Here is a 12,383-nt window from a genome sequence, read left to right as displayed (position 1 = left end):
ACTGAATTTAATGGGACCGATTCTCAGGTTAGTGGCGTTTAGACTGCAGCCTTAAGGAGCTAACACACAGTGAGATCCACTGTAACACAGTGGTTAAGGGCAAAGGCTATGAGCGAAAAAGCTTTTAGTGCCTATCTAGTGCATTTACTCATGTATATGCTCATATGCCAGGGCTCACATGTATGCCAGATGCTGGAGATTAGCAGCAGGGAATGGCTATTGTCAACTGGCTCTGCTTATGAGCATCCTAGAGGCATTTGTCTGGCCACCATTGCTGGTAAACACATGCTGCATTAGTCAGACTAGCACGACAATTCGTGTGTGAAATCCCTGCCAGATGAGATCAGCGTCAAAATGAGCCTAAGCTGGAACCGTTTGAAGACCCCGTTCAAGAGTTCTTTTTGCATTAACCTTTCTTAAGCAACAGAAACAGGCATTTTCAAACACAAGTCGTTAAGGGACTCCTGCTTTGATTAGTTTGCGATGCAAAAATGTCAGGCCGATATTGTACAGGAAACTCATTCAACATTGCAAATGGCCCATCGCTGCTTTCCCTTCTACGTTTAAACGAGAATTAATATAATAATGCCTTGCCCTTCAAGGCCAAACCTTATCAAGATGTCTTACAAAATAGACATCCAATGCAATGCTCAGATTTAAAACATGGGCAAAATATGGTCCTCTGCAGGCATTCTGAATTAAATAGTAAATATGTGAGGGATGGTGGTGTGGAGATTCATGCACTAGTTTTTCTGCACTTCAGATATAAACTCCAATAGTCCTTCCTTCTTCCCAATCAACACTGGGAACTGTAGTTTGTTGGGGTGGGCTAGACCTCTCTAATGTAGAAAGCACTGGGTCTCCTGATATGGGGAGGTTCCCAAATTTCAGTTTTCCAAATGAAACTAGCAACTAAAGGCGAGGCAGCAATGTAAAGAAACTGGGCAAGGACCTAAGGTTTGGGCACAGAGCAGACCCTCCCCGTTGTGCTGAGTGTGCAAATGAGAACCCAGAGTAGGTTGCTGCTTCTCTCTTTCCCTGGGCAGGAGATGGAAGGAGCAATGAATGAAAAGGTGGAGAAAGATCTGAGAGGTTTTTTTTAAAAGTGAGGGGGAGGAAAGGCTTGCCTTTAGGAATTCAGGACTCTAAGTGACAAAGTGAGAAGCCGTGATGGATTAAGGGTTTTGTGATGCTGCTGCCATTTTCGGGGCACTTGGAGACTACATTATCAATGTCTGAGGCAGCCAAAAAAGAAATAACAGAAAAATAGCACATTTAATGGGGAGATTAGATATTTCAGGTTGTGTCTACTTTATTAGGCTTTAGGCATATCCCTTCCTTGGATCCTACATGCTTCCTCTTTTATGCCAACCACTTGCTAGCTTGACAGACGCCAAGCACACATGCATGAAACAAAAACTCGTCCTCTCCAAATAAATGTGCCAAATACACTGGGCATGGGAAATTATACTTTTGCAAAGTCATTTGCTGGTCACCAGTAGCAACCAGGCAAAAAGGAGCTTTTGGAAAGGTGGAAGAGAATTCTTGAGAGTAGAGATATTGCTTTTCTTCTTCTTCTTTTCTTTTGTAGGGCCCAAGAAGGCTATCATGGAAATTGCAGCAGTCTTTAACGAGAGAATCCGTCTTGTGTGCTCATGCAGTGCTGCTCCTGTGATGCATTTTAAATTGCTTGTCAAGAGGTGAACGGGGTGTTTGTTTACCTCACTAAATTGCAACACTGACTGAGTCAGGTGGCTCTTTAAACCCAATGCAGGAGAGGAAATAATTGCTGAAGGCCAATCACCTTTTAGCCTGAATGGAACGTGTTCCATTTCAAATCGTAAACCGTAAGCGCGCTGCTGCAGGAATGGCATCCTTCTGGGAGGTGATGAACGTGCTCCCCAACCCAGAGATGAAGAAAAACAACACTCAGGGGGGAAATGGAAGTGAAGTGGGCAATTAAAGCAGCTTTCCCAGCTTCTCTGAGTGACTGTTGCTCCCATCGAAGTCAGTGACAGCACCAGAAAAAAAGAGAGAATTCTCTGTTAGAGATTCCTATTCTCCCATGTTAGAAATGTTAGAATATGGGGCAGAAGCTGTAATATTATAACCAGGAAACCTAATGCAACAATCCCCTTGTCTGAATGCACCCTTAGTTTCCCACAATGCTCCTGGCTTAGTGCCACACTGGGATGTTGTGAGAAACTGAAAAGGTGGAAAGACCCAGTTGCCCAAATCTGCTTGGAGTGCTGCTGCTGCCACTGCTGCTGTAACTAGGTTAGCCCACCATGAGCTATTAACAGAACAGGAGGCCCATCAGACAAACAGGAGGCCCACTGCCCAGAGTCACCTCAGACCTGGAACCAGCACTGCCAGGAGCACAAGCAAGGATCAAGGAGGTCTTTCAGAACCCAAAAACTGCCCTTTGGTGCTACATAAGAAGTCTGAAGAAAACCTCACTTTCCACTGCAGCAAGAAAATTGCAAGAGCCCGATAGGTTAAAAAAAGAAGAAGAAGTATTAACTTGGAAGCACAACAACATTTGGCATGTACAGCATTTACAGATCTGCAAGGATTGTAAATTCCTTGGTCCACACCCATGAAAAGGGCCTAAAATGAGGGTTGAAATAGCGTGAGGCATAAAAATATAATAAAGTGGTCATTCCAGGGAACCTGTAGGAGCTGGCAGGATGAGGCATTCCACCAGGTAATTCTCAGTACCTCACCACACTGTAATACCTAGAATTATTTGGCTGAGGGTATTGTATTGAAATTGGTACAAAGACTAACCTCAAATCTGTACTGTAAATAGGACAGTCCCAAGGGATCTGGATGAAGAGGTGGGTCTTAGCACCCTCACACTGCTTGGGGGTCTGGTCACACCCCACATGTTGTGGATTGTTTCATTAGCAGCCTTCAAAATATTGCCAGAAATGATTGCTGCAGTTCTTTATGCTAGCCTTGGTAGCAACATAGTCAACCAATTGCTTCACAATGTGTCCGAGGTCCCATTTTTTCCAATATGGGCTAACATTTTACTGCTCCACGGTTCAATAATGATTGGCACAATAGAATGTCAACCCACAATAACTAAATTAGGATTCAGGTGCATCGTGGAAGCACCTGGTGAATCAATTAATTTTTTTAAACATGAAATTAATCCGCATTTCTTTCCGGGAGTCATACCCAGCAGAGTGCAAAAAGAAAGCATATTAACAGTCGCAAAACTGATACGGTAATGGATAACTGTTGAACAATGCATGAGCAGATCAAACATTCAGATTGATGGAAGAATTATTTGCCGGCAGCCAAGAAACATAATTTTGAATCACCCTGAGGAAAAGCAAAGCTTATTGCAGTCAGACCGAGGAGCTCAAATTCTCATCTATAGAGAGCAACGTGGGCACCTTTGCAGTTCCACACCCTTGAAGATGGCCGAGCAAGAAACCAGCCTTTTGTGTAACGTACAATAGCTTCGTGGGTTGCATCATCCATGGGGAGAGCTCACTTGTTCAGTGTGTATTTTCCTGTTCCAGTGAACAGATGCAGCCTGCAAGACAGATGTCGCTGTCCTTGCCATGGATAATCATCCCATTTGGGGACTCATCCTAGGAGAATGGCCTCTCCTTTGCAACAGGGAGTGTGATCTTTTTTTAAGAGTACGGTATTGTTTCCATTTGAACAAATACTGCCTTGGTCAGCAAACAGACCAATTCAAATGTTTTGCAAGTGTGTAGACTCAGTGGATGCATGAGTGACTGGGATCATGGCTGCAGGTCACATCCCCAAGCAAATACATTTCTCAGAGGCTACCAGGGCTTTCTATCCTCTGTCATATTGCTTTACAGTGTGTCAAGCACCAGAAAGGAGGCGGGGGGGGGGCAGAAACAACCACCCTGCTGTTTCCATACAGTTTCTTGCTACTGCTGTTATGCCGACACTGCCCATGCCAGCAACACAAGCAGGTTTTTAAAGAAAGGCAGGAGACGAGGTCAGCTCAGAAATGACTGAGTCCATTTCCTGACTTTTGGGAGAAATGGCTTGGCTTATTTCAGAGCTGAACCAACTGAAGCCATGGGGGGGCGGCGGCTATGTGCCTTTCTGGGGTTGTGGCAAGGTTAAACCAGAAGAAGAAAGCACAGGGAAGTTGAGGCTACATCTACGCTGATAGGTGCAGGTGATCAAAAGCTGAACAATGCTCAGATCTGAATTCTGCTACTCCTCTTCTGCTCATTTGTCAAAAAGAAAAAGAGGGGAGCATTATTATTATTTTGCAGCCTTGGTCATGTGACATGGATATCCAAAACATTGGGAAACTTTTGTTTTTTACTATTACCATGCATCATGCAGTTGAGCACCTCATAGGCGATGAAACTCACCTGGTATGTGTTGTCAAAGCTGTCATACATAAACCTTGTGATCAACGACGTCTTCCCAACTGGAGAGGGGCAGGGGAGGAAACACACAAAAGCCACAGAGATGCAATTAAAATAATGGACGCTGTGACCACCAATAATACAAGAGTCCTCATCCAAACACAGGATGGACATTCTTTGGGGCACTCAAGGCCCAGGTGGATGTGACAACAAAGAAGCAGAGATACAAAAAAACTTCTACAAATAGCAATCTGGTGGCGGTAGGGGACATAGGCAATTTGAACTGGGAACTGTGCCACAGTTTACCATTTGCCTTTTAGGTTTGCTTTTTCGTATTTTTTAAAAAACTTTTTGTTAAGTAGCCATGTGAATCTGTTGAAGGGTAGAGTACAAATTCCTTAAACTGACACAAAATTATTGATTCTTGTATTGCTTGGGTTTGGACTGGATGACCTTCGAGGTACCTTCTAACTTCACTCCATGTGCTGTTCATTCCGCCCTTCTAAAACCATATAAATGCATCCATGTGCTTCCTATCAAAGGAAAAAGCAGCAGGTTGGGGGGGGGTGTCATCAGGGAAAGAGGTTCAGGGGGGAAGTGTTAGCTCCTTTCTCTCATGGTCTATGATTCTATGAATCTGTCTTGAATTGTCCAATGTTCAGTTTCATTGAATGTCTACAAGTTATTGGCCACCTATATCAGGGTTGGGCAGAAGGTAGACTGCAATCTGCTACTAGATCTCTGGGTGTTTTGAAGCAGATCAGAAGGGACTTCTGATTTCCAGTTGAGTAACTAGGGCAACAGAAACAACAACTCCCCCCCTCCTTTTAAATCAAACTGCAGAAATGAAGAAAGCTGGGAGTCAAGGCAGCAGCGAATTTGTGTGTAGAAAGACTGTAAGCTCCATTCAAAACAAGCTCCTGGGCTCAGAATTATTTAATTCTAAATGTTTGTCTTTTCCACCTTTGGGTTGAATTAAAAAACAAAGTAGATCTCACAAGCTGGAAATCTGCCCAGTGCTGACCCCCCTGGCAAGTGTGCATGCAAACCTGTTCTACGAAAGGCCACTGGGACATTACATGCAGAGCTTCAGGGGCCAGGCATGGAAGTTATACATTTCTTACACAACATATGGTATTTTTGTATTTTTCAGGAGATGATGGATTGAAGCCAGGCAATTCAAGTAAGAAACCCAAACTATGAGAACTCTCTAGAACAGATGCCTCGAAGAGACTCACGGGACTTCCTCTTCTCTTGCCACACTTCCATACCTAGGTATCTCCACAGAAAACACTTCTCAGTATACCCATCCAAAAACAAAAAAACAAACAAAACCCCAGCTGATTTCCTGATTACAAAATGCACATTAAAAAGAGAAACATTTAAAGCAAACCTGGTTTAAGACCCATCCCCCTGCCCCCGAGGGCACATTTGTTAATTAAGAAACTTTACAATGCCATTCATCGGGAGTCTTAATTAAGTATGCTAATTCCCTCCATGGTGTGCCTTCTGAAGAGATGGGATCCTTCTTTAGGTTTAATGAGCACCCTGGTGTTCAGCTCACACCAGAAGGAGTGTGAGGGTCTTTAGTATAATTTTCTCTCACCCCCACCCCTATCAGAATCCCAGCTGAAAGAAAGGGGTGGAGAGAGACCATATTTCCCCTCACAGCTGCTCTCTGTGGCTCAAAGCCAACCAGCTTAACACCTTAGCATTCCTCCTACATCCACTGTAGGAGGTAATTTGCCTCTGAATACCAGTTGCTGGGAATTACAAGTGGGGAGAACGATTTTGCATTCAGGTCCTCCTTGTGGGCTTATGAGGCATCTGGTTGGCCAATGTGAGAATTGGATGCTGAACTAGAGAGGCCTTTGGCATGAGCCAACAGTAGAACATAACCATTGCGGGCTAGTAACTCATGCACTTCACCATGGAAAAGCAACCCCAACTTTGGAAGATACAGAAGACGTGCAAAAATAGGAAGCCAAAGTCTTTTTCCCTTCCTCACAATGCTGGAAGATACAATATCTACAGACACTCTCAGTATGCAGCATCACTTGTTGCTGGCATACATCTGTCTTGGGAGACAATGGAGGGGTGAAGTCAAACTGCTGGAAGGTTGCAGCACCTGCTGTGGTTGTAGAGACCAAGATGGGAGAGGCATATGTTGTTGCAGTTGGGGCACATGAAGGCATCTGGTTGTGCATCAACATACATTTAAAAAGGCACTAGTCATATAATTCATTTCTGATATTCAGGAAGAGAGTGTCCACACTGATGCAGCCAAAATGGCAGCACCAACACATGGGAAAGTGGTAGTGTTTCTTAGGCCCCTTCCACAACATACATTTAAAGCAGTATCATATTAAACAGTTGTGGCATCCCCCAAAGCATGTATAGTACAGATGGGGCCTTATAAATAAGTAAGAAAAGAACCTCCCCCTCCCCAAAAAACAGCCCATTGAGAACCGAGTGTGGTCACTGGACACAGAATGCCGACTGGCTGTTGTAGGGGGGCAAAAATCCAGGTGGGAGGGGTGCATGATGCTGTGGCTAGAGAAGGAGGAAGAGGAACAGATATAAAAAGGATTGAAAGAACCATCTCATTGGTTCTTGATAAGCCATTTCTCACTTCATGCTGAGAAGCTATTTTAAAATGTTACCAGGTTTGGGAGCTGCCACAAAAACAGAAGTCCATGATTCTAATGTGTCTGGATTGGGCACCAGTTTGTCCACCCTGCTCTCTAAAACCTCTAAAGGTAGCAGCAAAAGAAGAAGAAGAAGGAGAAGAAGAAGCCCTGCTTTGCAAGCAAAATTGCATTTGCCAACCTCTGGAAATAGCAAAAAGCTGCCTGGGTGTGTCTGGGGATGTTTGGAAACTCATAAACCCAAGCCCAAGAGCAATTTCTCTATACTAACCTTCCTGCTGCTCTCGTGGTACGCGGGAGACCAGCAGGAAAGATGGATTGAAGGATTGCAGATGTGAGTGAGCAGCATGCTTTCAATGGAGAAAAGGCAAGTCTCTTGAGGCTGGGAAATGGAGAGAGAGGAACTGACAATCTCTTGCATTTTCATGCAATGCACTAATAATGAGAGAGGGGGGAAACTCTATACTACAACACCAGTTAAAAACCCATTTGATCTGGAATGTTCCCCCCTCCCTCATTGTGCTAGATCAGCCTCCCCAAACCTGGTGCCCTCCAGATGCTTTTGACTACAACTCCCCTCATCCCCAGCCAGTACGGGGGCTGATGGGAGCTGTAGTCTTTGGACTACATGTTTTGACATGTTGAGGGTGCTAGGTTGGAGAAGGCTGTGTTAGATCTTTAGTGCTCATAGTTGAAGGCATCCACAGTCATCTTAACTGAAAACATTCCCACTCTCTTTTAAACCCTCCTGTTCCCTTCTGTATGGCTTTGTAATCTGTAGGAAAACATGAATGTGAAGGGATTGTAACTTTGGAAGCCACTAAGCCCCTGCTCCTCATGCATTCTCATTAGAGACTGCTTATTGTGAAAGAAAGAAAAAAGATGAACCAAAGAGCCAATCCAAACCAAACTATGGATATTTATAGAGCAGCTCTTGCCAATTCAGTAGAGGATAAGGGGCTGATGCAGGATCCTAATTGGCTGCTGAATTCTACAAGGCATTGCCTGATGCTTGCTCCCCAGAGATGCTCCAGAAATCCAGAGCTTCATGAAGCTGACAAACAACATCCTCTCTCTCTCTTTCTCTGTTCCTGACAGATTGCTGGGACAAATAATGCAGAAATTGAGGAGGGAGGGAGGAAACTGTATATTGGATTGAATGTGTTTCCCATTATTCAACAGCATGCCCATCCCAATGCATTTTTGCCTCCCCTGTTCCATGTATTTTTGACTGGTAGTTTCATCTTATGTCCACACTGGTGACAAAATAATGTCCTTCACTAGGTAAAGGTAAAGGTAAAGGGACCCCTGACCATTACGCCCAGTCGTCACTCTGGGGTTGCGGCGCTCATCTCGCTTTATTGTCCGAGGTAGCCAGTGTACAGCTTCTGGGTCATGTGGCCAGCATGACTAAGCCGCTTCTGGCGAACCAGAGCAGCGCACGGAAACACCGTTTACTTTCCCGCCAGAGCGGTACCTATTTATCTACTTGCACTTTGGTGTGCTTTTGAACTGCTAGGTTGGCAGGAGCAGGGACCGAGCAATGGGCGCTCACCCCGTCGCGGGGATTCAACCTTCTGATCGGCAAGTCCTAGGCTCTATGGTTTAACCCACAGCGCCACCCGCGTCCCATATGTCCTTCACTGTATGCAGCCAAAAACAGCAGGCTAGCTGAGGAGCACAGAGCAGGCTGCATAGTACACTCAGCTGTTCTTACTCCTGACCCTCAGCATGCTGCCGCCTGAGACAGCCACTTCACTCAGCTAGTGGTAGGGTCAGCCCATTTTAACCGCAATAACATACAACTACTGGTGTCAACAGTCAAACTCAAATTTCATGCTGGATCTATTTCAGCATCTAGACTCATGGAGGATTGATTATTTAGAACTTCTATACATCATGTATTCAGTACTTGCATGATTTCCACTTCTGGTTACTTCCACACTAGTATTTATTCTGGAATAGTCATGATTTGTTCATCCTCTTTTTTCTGAGCCATTATGATGACATAATAATCCAGTTGTTGCTTTCCTGCATTTTCCCTGTAGTTCTTCCATTTTTCCCAAGACTGCATACTGTACATACAATTTTTGGCAGCAGCCATTGCACATGCAAGAACATAAATCATAACGAATGCAAATTAATTTCTTTTGTAATTTGGTTTGCAAACTCATTTCGGATCCCACAATAGCAATCCATATCAACTAACTAACTTTGCATGCACTCCTTTTAGGGGTTTAGAGTAACTGCAGTTTGCCATGATGACCAAATTGAGCGGACTATGATTAGTATTAACCAAGAATTGCCTTGAAATCACCATCTGAAACCATGCTTCAAAGTATGTTTGCAAACCATGTTTCAGAAGCAACTCCATGTTAATGATCACCATAGTTTGCTTGATTCATGTAAACATCATAGTACATTTGACTCCAAATCATGGAAGAGAAAACTGGGATACAAAGCGAGGGTGCAAGAAGAAGCATATGAGCCTATTGCGTATTACAAATCCTCCAAACAAATTAGTGAATTGAGCCAATATTTGGTTTACTTTACATGTACACAAATGTGTCCTGTAATAAAACTGACAATAGTCTCAGCATCAAACCATAAGTATCTGAATATTTGGGTTCTTAAATAGTTGTGTTTTGCACTGTACATTCCTTTTTTCCAATTCTGTGTTTATATTTCCATTCTGCTGTGAAGGAGTTAGACCTTGAATGACTATTGTTGGTGCATTTGCACAAGAGTTAATGGAAAGGTTCTGGCAATGGAATATGTACAGTGTCAGCCCACAGTAAACTAAGAGAGAGGCTATTAGGGTGGCTTGCTTCCCAGGATCAATATCATTGGAGTTTTGAGGCAGGTTTGGGCACATAGTATAGCTATAATGCATTCCCCCCCCCCATTCTGTGAGTATCCTGCATGGTAGCTGATAGAGGTTTCCCTCTAAAAGGATGCTCTCAGCCACCTGTGAATTCCACCAAACAGAACACACAAGCATGCTCCCCTGAAATTGTCCTCTGAAACAGAAACTACAGTAAAAGCAGCTACATGTTTTGGAAGACTTACCGTAATTCCTTTATTAATATTTGCTTTTATAAACTGCAGTAAAAACACATTAGTGGGGTAGGAAAACTAAGCCTCCTAGAGCAAAATACACACCAGGAGGCTTAGTTTGGTCAGAATCGAGTATACACTTCCAGAGTTAATGCTAGATACATTACTTTTGGTTACGAATGAGCCTCCACAGCCACTAGAGGGCTGTGAAAATTTGTGTCCTGGGGTTTTTAGACTCATCTACCCATGTACCATCTGAACCCAAAGGGGCGCATTGTTTGCCAGTTGTGAAATATATTGGCATTATTTTCAGCTCTCCTACCCCCCAAGTTTTTAGAGAGTCACTCATATTTTCTGAGACAAAAAGCCACAAAGGAGTTGCAAGCTGCTGGTGGTCAGACAGGGACAACTTGCAAACCTGAGCTTTTCCAACATACATTTTACCTTCCTTCCTTCCTTCCTTCCTTCCTTCCTTCCTTCCTTCCTTCCTTCCTTCCTTCCTTCCATTTATTTATTTCCTTCCTTCCTTCCTTCCTTCCTTCCTTCCTTCCTTCCTTCTTTTCCCTACAAAAGGAAGTCTAGAGAGGCTAACATCATCATCCAAACATGACAATTTTTTTTAAAAAAACCCAACACCATATAGGGGGAAATATCTGGCCATAAAGATGCTATAATAAAGCTACAAACTTTTTATTCAGTCCTTAAGAAAACACCAGGTTAATATGTACAAAATTCTTTAAAAATGAACAATGGAATACTAAAATACAATCCGTATTTCAGCTAAACACACACACACACTCAAGCTGTCAATATAGACCATGCAAACATAATATTGAAGGAGACAAAGTCACCCAGCCTAGAGTCATCAGAAAGCAAGAGAAGAACTAAGAAGAATCAATGATACATTGATAGCATAGGATACAAAGAGTTTCCATACCCCAGAACCGTCTCATGCCTGCAGGAGAAAGGGAGGCAGCCTACACTACTCTCATGCAAAACTGAAAACTGGCATCCAGCAGGGGTTATTACTTCTATAGCCAAATTGGAGCATGCTGACAAGACTGCACATTTCCTCCAGGCTGGTGGGAAGGCACAACAGTCTCAGCCATTCAAGCAGGCTTCATGTTTTAAGCAGATCTATTTAAGAGTCAATAGCAGAATTTCATATCTCACACAATTACTGAGGGTCTTGGTAGACCACTTAATAATTCAACCCCAAATCTATTTTTAGAGATTGGCTACTATCCTCAAAATACACACACACACATATATTACATATAAATAAGCTTAGAACTTCCACTCTCAGAGAAACTGAAATTAAATTTGCTCCTTCTTAATTTGAATGGAAAAACTCTGCTCCTTTGCAACTGCTAAGTTGGTGCACTGAACTCACAAGGAGGGAGATGTGTGTATGGCTGGCTGAAGTTTCACCTAGAGTTCTTTCATGCCCTGATTCTCAAGGGAACATCTGCTTCAGAATAAACCCACAGAAGGAATATCAGATTCATGTGTGTGTGTGCATCTGTCCATCCCATTCTGCACATATTGGCGAAACAACCTCTCCCAAACTATATACAGTCCTGTGAGATGAGAGTTTTGCACAGGGTGCCCATCTAGGGGCAATGGGCTTGTATGCAGGGTTTTCTTCCTACACTCCCATTTGCATACACAGGCTGGGATCAGCCTTCAGAGCAGGATGTGTGCATTGGACCCAGGAAAGACATGACTATCCAGACATGATTAACACTCACATCCACATGCAGCTTTTCAAAGCACTGTTGGGGGGGGGCGAGAACGCCACTCCGCTCACACATCGCCTGAGCAACTGAGCAGTTACTCAGCAAACATGAAGCAAGCAGGCTATTTGTATTCTGATCCCATGCGCCACCAACATCCTGCTCAATGTTTCTGAAGGGAAATGCACTCCTTAGAAGATCTCTTTGAAAAACGCTTTGGGGAAAAAAACTATGTTGAGCTTTAAGATGCAATTTCTGGAGCTCACACAGAGATCTAACAAAGCAAAATGTGGAACAGGACATAGGAATGTCTTAAAAATAAATTAAGATGGATTTGCACTTAATGGTGCTTCCTCTGCAAATCAGTGCAGTGGAAAGCAACACACCTGGTATGCCCTCCCCACAACTGCTTCTGGTACCCCAGATCAATCTTAGACCCAGTGCTCCACACATCAGCCTGGGCAAGCTTCCACCTGCTCTCTCTTCTGCAGGTCATGCTCTGACCCCAGTTGCACAGAGATGCAAACAAGCCCCTCTTTACTAGATTGGCCCTTATTTCCCGAGGA

General features: G+C 43.7%; 2 protein-coding genes across 2 annotated transcripts in view; both read right to left on the bottom strand.

Moving 5' to 3' along the window:
• Positions 1–12,383, bottom strand: part of WDR53 (WD repeat domain 53) — a 374,347-nt gene that overhangs the window by 236,929 nt on the left and 125,035 nt on the right. The window lies entirely within an intron of this gene.
• Positions 1–12,383, bottom strand: part of RAB6B (RAB6B, member RAS oncogene family) — a 57,516-nt gene that overhangs the window by 23,264 nt on the left and 21,869 nt on the right. The window contains exon 2 of the mRNA XM_079977324.1: positions 4,380–4,438. Within this exon, the coding sequence (XP_079833450.1) occupies positions 4,380–4,438 (59 nt within the window). The remainder of the gene's footprint in view (positions 1–4,379; positions 4,439–12,383) is intronic.

The sequence above is a fragment of the Podarcis cretensis genome (assembly GCF_951804945.1).
Source record: "Podarcis cretensis genome assembly, chromosome: 5".
NCBI lineage: Eukaryota > Metazoa > Chordata > Lepidosauria > Squamata > Lacertidae > Podarcis > Podarcis cretensis.
This window is presented reverse-complemented; position numbering and strand designations above follow the sequence as displayed.